The 22081-nt window shown below is 32.2% G+C and overlaps 1 protein-coding gene across 1 annotated transcript in view; it reads right to left on the bottom strand.

The window, feature by feature from the left end:
• Positions 1-6943: 6943 nt before the first annotated feature.
• LOC129258779 (uncharacterized) overlaps positions 6944-22081 on the bottom strand; it is a 28139-nt gene continuing 13001 nt past the window's right edge. The window contains exons 6-11 of the mRNA XM_064098716.1: positions 19895-20077; positions 17236-17418; positions 12907-13071; positions 9358-9734; positions 8473-8575; positions 6944-7907 (exon numbers count right to left, since the gene is read on the bottom strand). Of these exons, the coding sequence (XP_063954786.1) occupies positions 7905-7907; positions 8473-8575; positions 9358-9734; positions 12907-13071; positions 17236-17418; positions 19895-20077 (1014 nt within the window). The 3' untranslated portion in view covers positions 6944-7904. The remainder of the gene's footprint in view (positions 7908-8472; positions 8576-9357; positions 9735-12906; positions 13072-17235; positions 17419-19894; positions 20078-22081) is intronic.

Here is a 22081-nt window from a genome sequence, read left to right as displayed (position 1 = left end):
ATGTCCCCCTATTATTTTTGGTCTTTAATGATGGAAAGAAATATATCATTCAAAATCAAAATAAAACATGTAATGACCTTTCTGTTTGAGTGATGACCCTTTTTTTTTCTTTTCTTTTTTTGGGCTTGTCAAATGTCTTTTGGTCGAAATCACCTTACGTTTGGGGTGATACTTTGTTTTTTTGTCAAACTTTCCAGCCCCTGCCCCCCCCTCTACCTTTGGGGAGAGATTTCTGCCCTTCTGACGTGCGCGTGTGTGAGAGACAGGGGGAAAGACCTGGAGGAAGGAAAGAAGATGTGAAGTAAGGCAAGGATAGGGTGTGTGCATATGTATGTGTAAGTGTCAGACAACGTGTCTGGCAACGTTCTTTGTAATCCTTTTTTTCTCAGTATCACCAATAAATAATATTGAAGCAATATTGACTTGCCTCGGGGGGATACAACATATATCGCCCAAACTAGATTTATATCGCCCTAGTTGTAGACGAGGGTGATATCAATTTAGTGAGGGCAATATATGTCCTTTCGCCCCCAAGGCCAGTTAGTCAATATTGCAATTATCAATCAAATCAGACATCTAGAGCAAAAATCATTAAAATGTTGATAATTTTAAGAATGGGAATCTATCTGGTCCAGAACTCTGGAATTCTCTGGACAGAGTAATAAAAGAGGCAGCTAATCTAAACCGATTTAAATTACTCATCAAACAATTTATTCTGAATTCTTATTGATTCAATCAAATATTTTGTGAACCTCATACTTACCCACGGTAGTATTGATTATTTTAAAGTCAATATTTAATTTTGTATATAGTGTAAATCCATTTGTGTTACAGTGTTTATATATAATTTTATAGAATTTTGCTGATTATTTTACTCTACTTATATCATATTACCCTTGTATAAAATTTTGATAGGGGGTCTACATTTTACAAGCTTTGCTTTTTAGTAGACCCCTCCACTTTTTTCATTTCATTGCTACGTTTCAATCCTGTGTGTTATGCATTTTTTTTCAGTGTTAAAATGATTTATTATAAATGTACTTTGATGATTGTGGAATATGAATATATCAATAAATAAATAAATAAATAAAATGTTGAGCAGACTGGACCTCGATTGTGACGTAATTGAAATGACGCGTCCTGGCCTTGGGACGCAGTATCCAGCATTGTCTCAACTTTTACCGTGTTTACATGCGATCGGCTTTTGGATAAGAGCCAAAAGCCGATGCAGAATCGGCTTTTAGGTTTATCTTGCACTGAGTTTACACGTTGCATCGGCTCGCGTGTCAAAAACATGGGGGGTGTTTCATAAAGCTGATCGTACAGTTACGAAAAACTTTACGCACGACTGAAACATGTTCTTAGGTCATAACTCAATTACATAGGGATATCACAGTGCACAAGAGAGGATCACCAGTCGTTCGTAAAGTCATTCGTATCTTACAAACAGCTTTATGAAACACACACCAGAAATGATCCGCGCACTAACGATATACGTCATAATAAGGACAACGCTGGATCCGTGCGCTTTTAAGTACGTCATAATGGTAAATTAAATGAAAAAAAGTTGTGGATGCAGAATCGTCTTTCTGTTTACACGTAGTAAAGAAAAAACGATTCTGCATCGGCTCGCGGTTTTTTTTTTTGGGGGGAGGGGGTAGCTCTGTCGCTTTATACTCCCTGATTGGGTCTAAACTAATAAAACATATAGTTTAGAGTCAGGAATGTCTCTCTATGAGGCCTCAATGAGCGCTCAATTAGGGGACTTTCCAATGGGGAAAGATAATGGTGATAAAAGTTCCATTAAATCTCATCATCTCTTGCTTATTATGACTTTACTTTATAATAAGTAAACTATGAGCAATAAAAAAATATTATACTGAGAAAATTATTGGGAAACTGTTTGGATTATAATTCAAATTCAAATTCATTTATTTCACATCTCTAAAAAAAGACATACAATTTCCAATACATCGAGATCAATAAAAATGATTCCATTGTATAGAAGTAATGAATATTGTAAAGTGACAAATTAACACAAATGATAAAATACATAGGGTAATGAATGTGATGTGGGGGCAATAAGCAAAAGCCAAATAGACCTAGGCTACTCCCTGATTAACATTCATTACAAAAAAAAAAACATCCTGCAATCAATTTAATAGATTGCAAGAAAAACACATTCCAAAATAAACGAAATCAACAATCTAATGAAGAATTTAGATAAAAACAACTATATCACAAAAAATATTTAAAAAACATACACATACAAGCAAGCAAGCTTATTCACTGAGAGCATGGTGAATTATACACATTTAGAAGGTAAGACTTACATCTTGCTTTAAATGAGTTTAGCGAAGGACTTTCTTTTATTTCAGGGGGCAAACTGTTCCATATGAGTGGTCCACTATAACTAATGACTATTCTTGAGTAAGAAAAACGGTAGAAAGGAATGTATAAATTATTAGAATTTCTCGTATTATATTTGTTTACACTGCGATTTGTTTTAGAATAACTGTTGAATGTGTCAAGTTTATTTTTGACATACATACATAATATACAACGGACATTTTGATGTATTCGCAATGCTGATTTTTTTTTTTAACACATCCTATCTTAGTTTAACAACAATTAACATAATTTCTTGAACAATACATCTATGCAAATGGCATATAGTTTACAATATATATAATCGCTTACATACCTTTCCTTGCACTTATATGTATAGTAATGGTAATTAGGTTGCGATTGTACAAAAAGCTTGTTTAACGACAATTTTGCTGTAGGTTGGAGTCACATTAAGTTGTTTAGGTTCCTTGTTGTGCCGAATTCTGATGAACGCAAACATTATTCATTATTGATATGCCAATTTCCGTGCTATTTACAATTAATTTCCTAAATCTCATCACATCAAGTGCTATGCTACACACACAACATCGATTATATATAACAACTTAATGTAACAGAAACATAATACATGAACCAATGATGTCAACAGCAAAAAGAAATCATCATTTTCACTATGATAAACATGATAAACATGATAAACACTTACATACCTCTCCTTGCAAAATTGCGATTGTATAAAAAGCTTGTTGAACGATATTTTTTTCTGTAGGTTGCAGTCACATGTATGTTATTTAGGTTCCTTGTTGTGCCGAATTCTGATGAACGCACACATTATTTATTATTGATATGCCAATTTCCGTGCTATTTACAATCAAATTCCTAAATCTCATCACAACGAGTGCTATGCTACACACACAATATCGATATAAAGCAACTTAATTTAACAAAAACATAATACATGAACCAATGATGTCAACAGCAAAATGAAATCATCATTTTCACTACGATAAACATGATAAACACTTGCATACATCTCCTTGCACTTATATGTATAGTAATTGAAACAAAATTGCGATTGTATAAAGCTTGTTTAACTATATTTTTGTCTGTAGGTTGCAGTCACATGCAAGTTGTTTAGGCTCCTTGTTGAGCCGAATTCTGATGAACGCAGACATTATTTATTATTAATATGCACATTTTCGTGCTATTTACAATTAATTTCCTAAATCTCATCTTATCAAGTGCTATGCTACACACACACAACATCGATTGTTATATAACAACTTAATGTAACAGACACATAAGACACGAACCAATGATGTCAACAGCAAAACGAAATAAACATTTTTCACTATGATAAACATGATAAACACTTACATACCTCTCCTTGCTGTATAGTAATTGAAACTAAATTGCGATTGTATGAAAAGCTTGTTGAGCGATATTTTTTCTGTAGGTTGCAGTCACATGCAAGTTGTTTAGACTCCTTGTTGTGCCAAATTCTGATGAACGCACACATTATTCATTATATAAATAAACATTTTTCACTATGATAAACATGATAAACACTTACATACCTCTCCTTGCTGTATAGTAATTGAAACTAAATTGCGATTGTACAAAGAGCTTGTTGAACGATATTTTTTTCTGTAGGTTGCAGTCACAAGCAAGTTGTTTAGGCTCCTTGTTGTGCCGAATTCTGATGAATGCACACATTATTTATTATTGATATTCTAATTTCCGTGCTATTTACAATTCATTTCCTAAATCTCATCACAACAAGTGCTATGCTACACACACAACATCGATTATATATATAACAACTTAATGTAACAGACACATAATACACGAACCAATGATGTCAAAAGCAAAACGAAATAATCATTTTTCACTATGATAAACATGATAAACACTTACATACCTTTCCTTGCTGTATAATAATTGAAACAAAATTGCGATTGTACAAAAAGCTTGTTGAACGATATTTTTTCTGTAGGTTGCAGTCACAAGCAAGTTGTTTAGGTTCCTTGTTGTGCCGAATTCTGATGAACGCATACATTATTTATTATTAATATGCCAATTTCCGTGCTATTTACAATTCATTTCCTAAATCTCATCACAACAAGTGCTATGCTACACACACAACATCGATTATATATAACTTAATGTAACAGAAACATAATACATGAACCAATGATGTCAACAGCAAAAAGAAATAATCATTTTCACTATGATAAACATGATAAACACTTACATACCTCTCCTTGCAAAATTGCGATTGTATTAAAAGCTTGTTGAACGATATTTTTTCTGTAGGTTGCAGTCACATGCAAGTTGTCTAGGCTCCTTGTTGTGCCGAATTCTGATGAACGCACACATTATTCATTATCAATATACAAGTTACTGATCGGTGCGGTCATAACAATGACAATATTCGGTCAATTACAGTCCTCGATGGCAAGGGATGGTCTTACAGTCGCCCCAGGCCCGTCTTACAAAGAGTTACGATTGATCCAATCAATCGTACTGTAACTCTATGGAAATCCATCAGTGTCATAATTTTTTCTACAAGAAATTTGCAAATGTCCTTTGTAAACAAAAGAGAACACACCAAATGAATTTATGAATGTAAATGTATGTCTAGAATTTTTCTGGAACAAGCATGCAATTCATATGTTGAATTTGCTTGCTTTCCATAGAGTTAGAGTTGCGATTGATCGGATCAATCGCAACTCTATGCATGACGGGCCCCTTTGCCTTCTTCGACTCTTTCGAATTTGTTGGTAAGAAAAGAATATAAAAGGCACATCCAATAACCAATTAATATTTTTCTGGAACAAGCATGCATTTCATAATGTTGAATTTGCTGGCTTTCCATAGTTGCGATTGATCGGATCAATCGCAACTCTATGCATGACGGGCCCCTTTGCCTTCTTCGACTCTTTCGAATTGGTTGGTCAGAAAAGAATGTAATAGGCACATCCAATAACCCATTAAAGATTCATTTGAATAAAATAAGGGCTTCAAAAGAAGCATAACACTGGAGATTCCATCAAAACCTAATAAAAAATAGAAAACTTGTAATAGTAATGTTTGGCTTCTTTCCAAAAAAACAGTTATATCCCAAGCAGGATAATAACATAATCTCATTATAAATTTTGATTTTATTATCCAATGTGCGTTATTTCCGATTTTACAATAGAAAGGATTTCCATTGAATTAACAATTGCAATTAAACCCTTGTTTACCTCTAGAATGAGGAAAAACTAAGGAATTTCACACTTTTAAATGTCATACTACATCCGATTATTGTTGATTTAATTGGCTTTTATTTTATTTTTTATTTTTTCTCATTGATATGCCCCCTTTTCTTGCAAAGGATTGACCTTTAAGTTCTTACTGCCTGTACACATGGAACTCTAGTTCCATGCTGCGCAGTACTATTCATATTAGACTTCCTATCCCATCTTTAGCTCATCATATTAACAATCAAATAAAATGACCCCCAAACATACACTGTTTAATATTGGGTAAAATTTAACCAGCACGATGGTAATAATTCCGTCCAACCGATTTAAGGCAGAATTTTACCCAATGCGGGAAAAATATTGTCCAGTAAGGTTAAATTAATAAGCAGCAATTACTTTAGAATAGGCAGAATTTTTACCATACTGGATAAATGAAATTGCCTGAAAGAAATACCCAAAGTTGGTTGGACACATACTTACCCTCATTGAACATTTTTACCTAATGATTTTTCAAGGGTACACGTTGTCCTAAATTTGTTAGGACTGATTAAATAATTGTCTATTTAGCGTAGATATAATCATTTTGTCAAATCCACAACGCCGTCTCTCACTTCTGTTGTGTTGGGAGCTCCCAGTAATATGACCGATTTGGACAATTAACCATAGTGATAAGTCATCACCTTGACAATAGAATGAGTACATTCACTGCAATCTTTTAAAGTAAACACTTATTTTTCTTCCAACGGACATTTCATATACTTTTCATATAATGTATGAAATCAATAAAGCACAAAACAGTGGATATGAATATAGTACTTAGATTATTTGTACAGAAATAGAATATATACAGGTAATAATGTTATCTTACTAAACAACAACATATGAAGAGCCTATTTGCAAAAAGGTTTAGGTAAATTTTTCATCAAATTTGATTTTTATGTCTTAATGTATAGATTTTTAGTAGCTGTATAAGGTTATACCAAAGAAAGTTGAAATTCCTATTAAAAAGTGAAATAAAATGGCAAAGAAAATCAGTTTTTTCAAAAGGGGTTAGGTCCATTTCAGTTTAGTTGAAAAAGGGGTTAGGTCCACACAGAATATTTTTGGAAAAGAATGTCTAAAAATATGAAGACATGCAGATTTCTCTTATACCCAATTGTATGTTCTCATGGTTGGGTATCATGAAAATTCAGTTTCGCATAAGAATATTGCATTATGGGAGAATTAAAAAAATGATTTTCTCGGAGTGGACCTAACCCCTTTTGCAACTAAACTCTTCTGAAGAAATCATTTGTCAAAAGGGGTTAGGTCCATTTTTTAAATTTTAATTTTATTTTTATTGTTTTCTGTCTCTAAACCTCTAAATCTTTAGTCACTCTGAATACCAGAGACAATTTGAAATTCAAATGATAACGTGAATGAAAATGGCAAAGAAAAATCACTTTTTTAATCAAAAGAGATTGCATTCATTTCAGTTTACTTGCAAAAGGGGTAAGGTCCACAATGATAATTTTTAAAGAATTATTTAGACAAAAATTGAAGACAGGTAGATTTCTTTTATACCCAATCTTATGTTCACATGGTATGGTAGTACATCATGACAATTTAGTTTCTCATAAGAATATTGCAATAAGTGAGAATAAAAACATGTTTTTTCCCAGAATGGTCCAACGTGGACCTAACCCCTTCTGCAACTAAACTCTTCATATGAAGGACAACTAGATGGGAAAGGAATGGAGCAGAAAAGAGATATCTGTAGAGCTAGAGAGGCGAGCAAGTCTGTACTAGTAGAACGGGCATGGATTATATAGCATGACATGAGATGTGTATTATGAATGAGCATGATACAACATAAATTTTCAAACAAAGTAATGCCAAAAATGTCACATGCCCTAATTGTATTGTAGAATTGGTACCCAAAGTAAGTACAAAACACTGAATCGGGGATAGAGGCAAATATTATACTTTACATATCATGGTTTTTCTTTGGCTTGTATTTTAAGCTTTATGTCGACAAATGTATATATTATTTTATTTTCAGGCTGATAATTCAATTTTTCATTTAGAAGCAGTATAACGAATAACGTGCTGAAAGTTATCTTTTCTCTGTTTAGAAATATATTGATTCTGTAGGAGCATCTTTAGGGTTACAATCATTTAAACGCTAAGATTACCGAAACGAAACAACCATTTCGTTTCATGTTAGCTGCTAGCTGTCCTTCAGTTTTAAATGTTTAGATCGTCCGATTCATCAGCCTCAGACTCGATGTCAGATCCTGGATGCTGCAACCCTATTATTCGAATGATTCACTGTATAATAGTGTATAGCAGGAGGAACAGAGAAAGAGAGATGCAAGAATGTTGGGAATCGGGAAGAGGAATAGAGTACGTATTATTATGAGAACATGGAGAAAGAGAAGTTGACAAGCAGGAGAATGGAGAGGAGGGCGAGGGGAGGGGATAAGGAAGTTGGGCAGAGATCACACGATTGGAATTTGCTCTATAATTATTCGAGGATTTGATTCTTTAGCTTGATTTCAAAACAGTTCAAACTGGCGGCGTTAACAATATCATTGCTCATATGATTTCAGCTATTTAGAACAATATAAAGTATTTTTTGTGTGCAAAAAAGACTACGGGCTCAAGACAAGGATTGAAATTACATTGCATAATTACTACCATAGTTGCTACCCATCTATCATTGCTATGTGTATAGAATACTTAGTAGTTAAGAATTCTTACATTATACCTTCGCACATGATAAAGCATTTACGCGGTGAAGACGGAAAAAAATCATAATACGAATGAAGATGAAATCTGAATTAAAAATCTTGAAAAATTGAAATGTTTTATAAAATGAGGACTTATGACTTACCCAAACTGGTTTGCCATGTTCCATCTCCACCGTTATCTTGTGTTCACCATCGGAATCAATGCTAGGACGATCTAGTCTCTCATCAGTCCCACATCGTATGAGTCTAATAATATTAACGTGGAGAGACGACGCATTCGTTGGAATAAAGTATTTTGTGTGATATGGGGGGAAGGGTAGTGTTTAGTGGGTGGGCTCTGGCGAAAGCAAAGTAAAATCACCGGCAAACGCGCACACAAAACTAGTTACTTTAAAGCATGGACTTATAACATCATTGATGTCAATTTTTTGTAGTTTCACAGGTATATATAAAATTGAAACGACACGAATTTATTTAAATATCAATTGAAATCAAATAAAACTTAAATAAAATATAAAATCGTTATTAAGCATTACTCCATGCATGCCCATTGCCCATCAGAGTAAATTGAAATGTAGGGCAATAAATCATTCCAGTAATTCATGTAGGAACATAATAAGTAGGATCCAAACCATATCAGATTATACGTGATTGTCAGAAAGTGCCGTTGCACATTGTAGAAAGACATACCATAGGGGAAAATTAACTTTATTTTTAAAGTATCATAGCTTTTATCTCCGTATGATAAAAAGCAGCACGACATATGAATAACGCATTTTAGTTTCTTTTTTATATGATGATCATTTATTTTACGTTATGCATGCACTGTATATGCATGATGTACTATATTCATATATACATGTTTAACATTGCCCACGGAGTTCCAAAAGAGGTACTTATTATAATATCAGCAAATACCTATTCTCCACAATAAAGAACCACACCTTGAAAAAAAATTGTGGACTTATCAACCGATAAATGCTCGTCATGAACCAACAAAATATTAAAATGTACTAAATGTATCATACCTTAGGATCCTCAGATGTTTGAGATCGGGTGTTGATCTGAAAGCTTGAATGATGCGTTCGGTCTTGTTGTTACCTATGTTGAGATCTGTGAATGTGACCTTGACAAGCTGAGATGAGACCTTGTGGAGAGCATTGGGTAGTGAGGTGGGATCATCGTGGAGAGAAGCCGGGCGATACGTATACTCATGCGTTTGAATGGTGAGCTCTGTCACTGCTGGTAGATGGATCCTCTGGATGACGTCACATCTGATCTTACCCCATACCTGTATGTTGATCCTCTTCACATTGTCAAACATCGACACACAATCCTGCCATCCTTCTAGTGTCGCATCACTGATGGTCAGATCAGTAACATTATAGCTTGTGTTGCAGTCATCCTACAATAGATGAGAAAATAATAACAAAGTTAACCAAAGAGATGACAAGACATCATAATAGTGGAAACATAATATCTATTTATCACCATCCACATCGTCTGAGAATGTATAAGCATGAGTATAAGAGAGTATAATTATTCACACATTGTCAATAAATGGAAATTGTGTCCATGCCGTGCAAATACATAATTAAGACAACAGATTAATTATTTAGACACAAAGTAATGTAACATGAACAATATAATTTACACAATGGAGGAGAATATGAAGAGAGAGAGAAATGATTTAAAACGCTAAAGATGAAAAATCATCCATAACAAATCATTAATGAAGTGTTTTCTTTACTACGATTGTATTATTGTCAGTTTAATCATAATCTAAAAAAAATGCATTAAGATTGATTTCTAGTAACTTTTCCTGTACCTCATATTCAGAATATGCTTTCGAATTTGAAGGCTAAACTCACTTATAAACTAATATGTCTTGCAATGAATACGAACAGCGAACCAATAATTGCACAGAAAATAAAGTCAGACAAATAAAAGAAATAGCATAGCACTGATGATTTCATTAAAAAAATGATTTAAAATGATGAAATTTTCACAAAACACACTATGCGTAGCATACCGATATGCAAACGAGATAGTCGATGCTCCTATTCACTATCCATTTCGTAATTTCTCGTTTTAATTAAACAATATTTTTATTTTTACAGTACAGAGACTCTAAGATCAAAGCACAATGACGTTACAACAATAGCAATTTACCTTGATTAGGGACAAATCAAACTTTGTTTTACATGAGGAGAAATATATCAAAATACAATTGTAAGTGGGTGACTTCATCGGTTTCCTCTTCTGCATGATAATCAACATGTGTACGTAACTATTTTATGAATTTGAGCAAAATCTCATTTGACATCCAGTTTTGGAAACAAAATAGAAAGCTCATTTGATTTTCTATTATCATTCAATGTAACCCTTCGAAGTGCTGTAAAATGGTATGTGGGCTCAGTATGGCTGGAAGAAATAACGCATTTTTAATCCACACCCTAGTACATTCATCAGTGTACCGTCGTTCAGTGGCTGAATGAAACAAATATTTTGAGGGGACCGAGCGTAGAAAGAGAGGCACACAAACAAACAGCGATAGATTGAAAGTAGCGAATAAATTTGTTTGCCTTTGTAATGAAAAAAAAATCATGTTGTGATTTTAATCTGTATTCTGATAATTTTTTACTATGCCGACGAATTCCTCATCTAAATAAATTTAAGTAAATATAATATACATCTCGTTTTGAGCCTGATATGCCCCCTAGTGTATCAAAATTGTAGTTTAATTATATAACACCTGAAATCAAAATTAGAATTAAAATTTAAATTTAAACAAATCTAATTCACAGGTCTCAATGCAGAGGTAAGAAAACGAGAATTTGATTTATATAGAGTAGGACCATAACGAAAATGTCACGCACCACACTTTGGGAAAATTCATTTTGCTAAAAACCCCGCACAAAACCACATTTTTTTTAAATCTGCTATAAATGTTAAACCTTAATCTGCATCACGAAGTGTAAGTGTTATATATCCTAAAGTAAATTTAGATAACAACTTTGGGTAAAACATAAAGGCCGATTCGTAATGTGAAACATAATTATCATGATCATACTAGTAATGCAAACGAGGTTAATGGATCAATCAGTTTTAACACTCAAATCACAATGAGGTTACAATAATGGCAATTTTCCTTGATTAGAGACAGATCAATCTTTGTTTCACATGAAGAGAAATATATTAAAATACAATTGTAAATGGGTGACTTCATCAGTTTCCTCATCTGCATGCCAATCAAAATGTGAACATAACCATTTTTTAAATTTGAGTAAAATCTCATTCGACATCCGGTTTTTGAAACAAAATAGAAAGCTCTTTTAATTTTCTATTTTCATTCAATATAACCCTTCGAAGTGCAATAAAATGGTATGCGGGCTCGGTATGGCTAGAAGAAATAACGCATTTCTAATCCACACCCTAGTACATTCATCACTGCAATCAAATTCAGTGGCTGAATGAACCAAATATTTTGAGGGGGCCGAGCGTGGAGAGAGAGGCAAAACAAAACAGCGATAGATTGAAAGCAGCGAATAATTTTGTTTGCCTTTGTTATAAACAAAAATCATGCCGATCCCAGTACAGAGGTAAGAAATTTAGCTTTCATAAAAAGGGTTGATTAATTGCTTTCCAAACCTACGAAATTGCAAGTTTTCCATTGCACTAAAAAGTTATCATCAAAACACGATACGATTCTAAAATAATTGGGGAAAAACACATATGTCTGATTGCTTTATGCTTATATCATCAGTTCATCATGTATCATTTGGTAGACCTCAAGAATCAAATAAGGGGCACTAATCCCTTATTCATTTGTCCTAGATTCTTTAACGAAAATGAAAACAATGGCCGAAACACTTATACAATTGGTTTATGGCTACTATTAACTATTAATTGACAATTGATATAATAACAATTCAGTATAGATATGAACAATTTCGCTTTATACAGTCTATCATAGCCTCATTAGACAACTTGATGTCAAGAGAATGAGGATTATATAAAAAAAATTAAAACTTGTCGCGTTTTGCATATCTGCTTACATTCCACGCTCCTTTTTTTTCAGTATCGGCGCGATTATTAACTGAAAATACACAATAAAAACTTAAGGTGAAATATATAGTCCTTTTAATCAGATGAAACAAATAATTAGTTGTAACACAATAACTTGGTGGGTTTATGAGTTATAAACATTTGATTTTTTTTTAATGGTTTTAAGCTTTTGATAAATAGATTTATTAATTTAATTTCAAGAATTCCAATGAAACCAAATTATGATTTGATTTTAACTGTTAAATGAAATTGTCATAATACTGTATAATGAATTGGAATAAGACATGTGATACTTGATTACCCAAAAAAATATTTGAAAGAATCAAACAAGATATACAAGAATAAAAATTGATATAGATTTGTACAATTTCGCTTTATATGAGGCATCATAGCCCCATTAGACAAATTAATGGCAACAGAATGAGGAGCATGAACAAAATTCAGATCTTGTATGGTTTGCTTGTAAGTGCTACTTTTTATACGTGTAAAAACCTCCTAACATATATTACCTTTGTAGTTGATGCCATTGACGATGCTGTTGAGTAGAAGTCATCATGATACTGACTGTATAGTTTGAGGTTCTTCAGATTATTCATCTTACAGATGAACTGAGCGAGATCACGTGATGCAGACGGACGTTTACTGAGATTCTCACTGTGATAAAGAATCTCAATCTGACGTAATAGTAACATAAAGATGAAATCAAGGTTACTGTGCATTAATCCGTACACAGAAATGGGAATATAAAAATCAAATTTATCATGAATACAATGCAAGAAACAACACACCAATCTAGTATGGCTGTAATCATGGTAATACAAAATGATATCATAATCGAAAATCTTAATGGAAATCTTTTTTTTTCATATCTGCTAACATTCCACACTCCGTATTTTTGAAAGTATCGGCCTGATTATTGACTGAAAATACACAGTAAAAACATATAAGGTGAAATATATAGTCATTTTAGTCAGATGAAACAAATGTTTGGTTATAGCACAATATTTTGGTGGGCTTTTTGAGTTACTAACAATCAAAGTGTTCTTGCAAAGTTTTAAGGTTTCGATAGATTAATTTCAAAGCATTGGAAGAACTGTTAGTGGTTTATTGTATACATAATGGCACCAATGAAAACATATGATTTGATATCTTAATTATTGAATAAATTTTCATAATATACTATAATGAATTCGAATAAGAAACAATGAATGATATAGTTGGATTTTAAGTACTTATAATTTACATGTAGAGCGTTGTGGCCCAATTTATTAGTCTTGAAAAAAAAAGGTCTGGGTACGAATCCCAGCCATGGCGTAACTTTTTTCAGCAATAAATTTATCCACGTTGAGCAGCACCCAACCCAACTGAGGAACATGAATCGATACACGGCAGAATTAATTTTCTTAAACGCACTGAGCGCTGAAAGGAAACTCTAGCTAAAGCCGATGTAATAATAATAAAAATTAACAGTGCGCCTCGGATTAGATTATGTCTTGATAGATGGCGCTATATAAATGCAAATTATTATAATTATTATGTAGACGGGTTCTGTGCTCACGATGCTTTTTTCATTCAAATTATAAACCGAAGAATGTTCATTTCATACGCCATCTAAGTACCACAAAAACATACTGAAATTAATGATGGCTATACTATAGACTATTGTTAATGTTGGACGAGTTTATTAAGCAACTTCAGTTCTGGATGTGTTTATCACATTATGTTTTTATGATACAGAAATAAACTTACTGGCGAATTGATATGAAGTATAAAAAATAAAAGTTTTGACTGAACAGTAGACGCGAATTTGGCTTCTTGGGTCATTGTCTAAATTACATTCATTACTAATCCTTATGCAGAAGACTAGACAACATCATAACTTTATAAGAAACGAATGCATGTACATGTATATGTGAAGTTTCAATGAAACTATTAAATGCAAAGAAATGAACCTGAGAAAAAATACGATTTTTATTTTCATGTAAATGAAATGAGCTATTCACTCCAAAAGAGTTTCGGTTTAGATGCATAATGTAGATAATGCGCTAAAACAAAGTACTTTTCCATCGATCGTTTTTAATTATTATCGGGGCTTTTACATCGAAAGCATTATATCAAACATTTGTGTTTTGTTTTGTTTTTGTTTTCACATAATAAATGACTGGACTAATGTTTGTCATTTCAAATAGTGTAGTTTATACATCTTGATGGCTCTACATGTATAATACGTTTTAAAAGAAAATTGCCTTTATCAAAACACCTTTTAATTTGTAAACTAAATATATTTTTCAAAACACACTAAAAAAAAAATAAGGTAATATTAAATCAAATTTATCATGATTAAAACGAAACCAAGATTATCATTATAATATGCTTATCCCTTGATGCTGCAATAATTAGAAAGAAAAAAAAAACAATTTAAAGAAATGAAAAGGTAAAAGTATACCTTTGATGAAGAAACCAAAATACGTCATCAAACAAGGGCCTGAATAAACCGTTGAACTCTAATCTATATTCAGTTGAATGAACAAACTTGGATCATCGACTTATTGGAAATTACTCTTCGTCGATCACATAATTTTGTGAAAATTACAGAAATTTTCTCCAATAACTATGAATGAAAAGATTTTTTTCTTAATCATACTAATTATTATCTAATCAAAGGATGTTAATTTGCCCTATTTTCTTAATAAAATCAAATCTGATCGGAGTTACATGTAGATGCATCATTCATTAAATACGCATGGTGACTCGGATGTTATGTATACTTTATACATAATATTCAAAATCTGAAAGAAAGACATTGAAAAAGACATCTAAGGTCACATTCATCTAAAAAATATATATATTTTTTCGTCCTATGTAACGCCTTCTTAAAAATGTTTGATGTTTTTTGTATATATTTATATTCATATTTCTATATCAGCTGGAAATATATTAAGATACCATCCCTTCTAACGTTGACTCATCTTCTCTATACAATGCCTTTGCCAGTGTAAATATATTTCCATGAAGTTAAAAGGGTACCCAGGGGTAAAATAATTGTATCTAGATAAAATAAAATTCACCGAACAAAAGCTGTAAATTCCAGCAAATTCGGATGTAACTGAAATGAAAAAAAAATAGCATTAATTTATTTTAAGAAAACAGTCAAATACGCTGCCATGAATACAGTATGCAATTGTTGTGCTGATGAGTTTAGTTCCCGGCTTTCGTTTGTTATGATATGAAATCCTATTAATTCAATCTTGCGCATTACAACAGTGTTGTAATAAAAATCTTGTTTTGTTCATTCAATGTTGACAATGCTTGAATTATTGTAATTTCATACAATACAAAAATGATAAGTAAAATGTCATCATAAGCGTCTTCATCATGGTCACTGAATATTCATGAAGACATGTATGAAACTGTTTCACCAATTATGATACGCTCTTTGTTATTTTATGCAACTTCGATCAAATATCAATGTTATTTGCCTGAGTTTGCTTTACCAATTCAAATTATATTGCGTTCAGCATGAAACATGGCTTTAATAAAGGAATAGAACACACAGGTTACCCTTATTGTGAGCCAGTTAGGAAATATGTCTTATTTATTAAAATTTGAAGGTACAATGATATTCAAATCGCTTGTTTTAAATTAGAAGAAACAGCAACCGAATAGTTTTGATTATATAATCGAATGGCACCTAGAGGTTCGCAGTTCAATATTTGAACGTAATATCTTAGACATTATGTACATTACTAGACGGACGCGTCTGTCATTATTTGTTTTATCATCGTTTGTTTATATTATATACGTACTTGTCAACATGGGAAAGAGTAACAAATTATGGTTCATTTCAATACACAATCATATAAACCACTACCTACATACCTATGACATATCTAAAATAAATAATTTATTTTAATGGTCCTTAATTATTCAGGAAGGAAAATGTAAAGTACAGTGCGTTCCAGTAAAGAAGGACACTGGAATTAAGTGTAATTTGCGCCATTAGAATCATTAATTTGCTTCATGAAATGGACATAAATGAAATGATATGATTTACTTCATTTGATATTCACCTCAATATTTATATAACGCACGCATGACTGAGTTAAAACAATGGAAAATGGTGCTACCGATCTTTAATTTGCACGAGCGATTTTGAGTGAGTTTTTCTGGCTTTTACTGCTATCTATTTCTAAAACAAATGTCATACTCCAATTATTTTACCAAACGCGTAAAATAAGATCGACGCAAGGTTCAGAAAAAAGTTGGATGAAAACATGCTTGATTTCTACTTATTACAAGCATTTCTTTCCCCCAACAAAACAGCAGACAGTAGGCTGACATTGAATGCTGCACGGGATGGGGAAGAAAAGCCCTTTTTGTAGCGGGCTGGAGTCTGTGATGACTAAGATAAAGGTGAAATCAATATTATCACGATTGATTGATTAATTGACTGAATTTATTATGCTTATATTTCAATTCTAACACAAATTACAATAAAAACTTAAGGGAAATACAAATACATAACAAAAAGATATTCCGCTTTGAAGCAAAGTTTGTTCATCTCGGTTCCCTGAATAAATAACGGATTAAAATATAGCTTTAAAAATGAATGTAATTATGATAATAATTAAGAATGTTATAGAGTAATACAAATTGGGCCAAACTCTTCATGCCTATGCACCATGTTCGTTATATAATAATATATCATTCCTCCGGTATACAACATTAGACAAATTTCAGTTTAAGAAAGTGAATGTCCTTATCATTTCATACTGCACTAATTGGAAGAAAATGCTATGAAACATGAAGAAAACGAAAATAAGAACCTGAAAAGATACCTTTGCAGACGATGCTAAGGATGATACCGTTGAATAGAACTCGTCATGAAATGGGGGACTGTAGTGTTGATTACCGAGGTAAAGTTCCCTGAGATGAGGCATCTTACAAATGAACTGAGCGAGATCACGTGATGCGGACTGACGTTGACCGAGATCAATGTAATTGATATCAAGACGCTCAATCTGGAATAGTAGTGACAGAATGTTGAAATAAAAAAATACATCAAACAAGGGTCTGATTGAGCCAATTAACTCTATTCTACATTCGGTTAAATGAGCAGACCTTGATCATTGAATCATTGGAAATTAATCTTCGTCGATCACATAATGTTATGAAAATCGCAGTAATTTTCTCTAACAATTAAGAATGAAAGGAAAATTATTCTTAATCATGTTATTGTTTATCTAATCAAAGGCTAACAATTTGCCCTTTTTTTCTTAAATGAAAATTATGGTCGGTGGTTACATGTAGATGCGTCATTAATTAAATCCGCATGGTGATTCGGGTGTTTTGCATTCTTTATACAAAATATTCGAAATCTGAAAAAAAAAGACTATGAAAAATTAATCTAAGGTCATATTTATCTCGAAAGAATAATGGATTTTTCGGCCCATATCATGCCTTTTTATAAATTGATATTTTTTTGTATATATATATATGCATAGTTCTATATCAGCTGGCAATCTTTAGGGTACCATCCTTTCGACCCTTGTCTCATCTTATATGCCTTTGCCAGTGTGAATGTATTCTCAAGCAGTTTAAAGGGTACCCCGGGTAGAAAATAATTATATCTAGATAACGTGAAATTTACTGACCAAAAGCGGTAAATTTCAGCAAGAACTGATGTATAATCAAATTATTGAATGTCAAAAAATAAAATTATTTTGCGAAAACAGTTAAATACGCTGCCATGAATACAGTATACAATAGTTGTTCTGATGATTTCAGTTCTCAGTTTTTGTTTGTTATGACATGATATCCTATCATTTCGAAATTGAAAAAATGTGGATATGTCTCCTTGTAATGAAATTTGTTGCAAAAAAATGTTTATCTTACACATTACACCAGTGTTGTAAAAAGTATTTTGTTTATCAACGGTTGACAATACTTGAATCAATATAATTTAATACAATAAAAAAGCATAAGTGAAATAACTTCATAAGCGTCCTCATCATGGTCATTGCATATTCATGAAGACATGTATTGAGCTGTTTCTTTCACCAAATATAAAACACTCTTTGTTATTCCCTGTAATTTCGATCAAATTATCAATATGTTATTTGTCTGAGTTTGCTTTATCGATTCGAAGTATTGCGTTCAGCGTGAAGCACGGCCTTATAAAATGGAATAGAACAAACATGTTATTATATTACCCGTTTTGTGAGCCAGTTAGGTAATATGTCATATTTATTTAAATTCGATTAAATTTGAAGGTACAAGGGCATTCAAATTGCTTGTTTTTAATTCAAAGAAACAGCCTCCAAAAATATTTGATGAAACAATTAATATTCAAATGGCACCTATAGGTTCATAGTTTATTATTTAAACGTAATATTTTAGATATTATGTACATTACTAGACGGACGCGTACTTGTCAGCAAGGGAAACGAGTGATAAATAATGGCTCATTTCAATAAACAATAAAATAAACCACTACCTACTGACCTATGACAAATCTAAAATAAAAATTGAATGGTATTTTATTTTTCAGGAAGGAACATATAAAGTACAGTGCGTCACCACAAAGAGGGACACCGGAATTAATTGTAATTTTGCCATTAGAATCATAAATTTTCTTCATGAAATGAACGGAATGATAATTATGCTTCAATTCTTTCATTTGATATTCACCTAGATATTTATATAACGCATGCATGACTGAGTTAGAACAATGGGAAATGGTGCTATCAATCTTTAATTTGCACGAGAAGATTGCGATTTTGAGTGAGTTTTTCTGGCATCTTACTGCTATCTATTTGAAAAAAAAATCATACCCCATTCTAATTTTGTTCCTCTTCAATATGAAACCAAAAGCGTAAAATATGATCGACGCAAAGGTTAATAAAAAGTTGAATGAAAACATGCTTGATTTCTAGCTATTCGACGGATGGTTGAAAAAACAAGCATTTCTTTCCCCCACCAAAACAGCAGAAATTTTAAGGCTAACGTTGAATGCTGCTCAGGCTAGGGAAGATAAGCACTTTATTCCTGCAGGCTGGAGTCTGTGACTATAAAAAGGTGAAATCAAGATCATCATGATTGATTGATAGATTGACTGAATTTATTCTTCTTCTCTTCCAATTCAAACACAAATTACAATACAAACTTAAGTAAAATATAAAAGACGTAAAAGAAAAGGGAATCCACTTCGAAGCAATGTCTGCTCACCTCGGTTCCCTGGAATAAATAACGGATTATAATGAAATTATGATAATAATTAAGAATGATCAACGGAATAATAAAATAATACAAATTGGGCCAAGCGCTTTATGCCTATACACAATGTTCAAACTATAATGATATATCATTCCTCTGGTATATAACATTATACAATTTTTTGTTTAAGAAAGTGAATATCCTTATCACTTCATATTGCACTAATTGGAAGAAAATGCTTTGAAACATGAAGAAAACGAAAATAAGAAACTGAAAAGATACCTTTGCAGACGATGCTAAGGATGATAACGTTGAATAGAACTCGTCATGAAATGAGGGACTGTAGTGTTGATTACCGAGGTAAAGTTTCCTGAGATGAGGCATCTTACAAATGAACTGAGCGAGATCACGTGATGCGGACTGATGTTGACCGAGATAAATGCAATTGATATCAAGACGCTCAATCTGGAATAGTAGTGACAGAATGTTGAAATAAAAAAATACATCAAACATGGGTCTGATTGAGCAAATTAACTCTATTCTTCATTCGGTTAAATGAGCAAACCTTGATCATCGAATCATTGGAAATTAATCTTCGTTGATCACTTAATGTTATGAAAATCACAGTAATTTTCTCTAACAACTAAGATTGAAAAGAAAATTATTCTCAATCATGTTATTGTTTATCTAATCAAAGGCTAATAATTTGCCCTATTTTCTTAAATGAAAAATATGGTCGGTGGTTACATGTAGATGCGTCATTTATTAAATCCGCATGGTGATTCGGGTGTCTTGCATTCTTTATACAAAATATTCGAAATCTGAAAAAAAAGACTATGAAAAAGTCATCTTAGGTCATATTTATCTCCAAAGAATAATGAATTTTCGGCCCATATCATGCCTTTTATAGATTGATTTTTTTTGTATATATCTATATGCATAGTTCTATATCAGCTGGCAATCTTTAGGGTACCATCCTTTCGACCCTTGTCTCATCTTATATGCCTTTGCCAGTGTGAATGTATTCTCAAGCAGTTTAAAGGGTACCCCGGGTAAAAAATAATTATATCTAGATAACGTGAAATTTACTGACCAAAAGCGGTAAATTTCAGCAAGAACTGATGTATAATTAAATTATTGAATGTCAAAAAATAACATTATTTTGCGAAAACAGTCGAATACGCTGCCATGAATACAGTATACAATAGTTGTTCTGATGATTTCAGTTCTCAGTTTTTGTTTGTTATGACATGATATCCTAACATTTCGAAATTGAAAAAATGTGGATATGTCTCCTTGTAATGAAATTGGTTGCAAAAAAATGTTTATCTTACACATTACACCAGTGTTGTAAAAAGTATTTTGTTTATCAACGGTTGACAATACTTGAATCAATATAATTTAATACAATAAAAAAGCATAATAAGTGAAATAACTTCATAAGCGTCCTCATCATGGTCATTGCATATTCATGAAGACATGTATTGAGCTGTTTCTTTCACCAAATATAAAACACTCTTTGTTATTCCCTGTAATTTCGATCAAATTATCAATATGTTATTTGTCTGAGTTTGCTTTATCGATTCGAAGTATTGCGTTCAGCGTGAAGCACGGCCTTATAAGATGGAATAGAACATACATGTTATTATATTACCCGTATTGTGAGCCAGTTAGGTAATATGTCATATTTATTTAAATTGGATTAAATTTCAAGGCACAAGGGTATTCAAATTGCTTGTTTTAAATTCAAAGAAACAGCCTCCAAATATATTAGATGAAACAATTAATATTCGAATGGCACCTACAGGTTCATCGTTTATTATTTGAACATAATATTTTAGATATTATGTACATTACTAGACGGACGCGTACTTGTCAGCAAGGGGAAAGAGTGATAAATAATGGCTCATTTCAATAAACAATAAAGTAAACCACTACCTACTTGCCTATGACAAATCTTACATAAAACTTGTTATGGTCTTTAATTATTCAGGAAGGAACATATAAAGTACAGTGCGTCACCGAAAAAGGGACACCGGAATTAATTGTAATATTGCAAATAGAATCATTAATTTTCTTCATCAAATGAACGAAATGATAATTATGCTTCAATTATTTCATTTGATATTCACCTAATTATTTATATAACGCATGCATGACTGAATTAGAACTGACGTTGACCGAGATCAATGTAATTGATATCAAGACGCTCAATCTGGAATAGTAGTGACATAATGTTTAAATAAAAAAATACATCAAACAAGGGTCTGATTGAGCAAATTAACTCTATTCTACATTCGGTTTAATGAGCAAACCTTGATCATCTAATCATTAGAAATTAATCTTCTTCGATCACATAATGTTACGAAAATCACAGTAATTTTCTCTCACAACTAAGAATGAAAAAAAAAAAAATTCTTAATCATGTCATTGTTTATCTAATCAAAGGCTAATAATTTGCCCTATTTT

This window comes from Lytechinus pictus, chromosome 4 (assembly GCF_037042905.1).
Source record: "Lytechinus pictus isolate F3 Inbred chromosome 4, Lp3.0, whole genome shotgun sequence".
NCBI lineage: Eukaryota > Metazoa > Echinodermata > Echinoidea > Temnopleuroida > Toxopneustidae > Lytechinus > Lytechinus pictus.
Note: the sequence above shows the minus strand (reverse complement) of the source record. Positions and strands in the feature narration are given on the sequence as shown.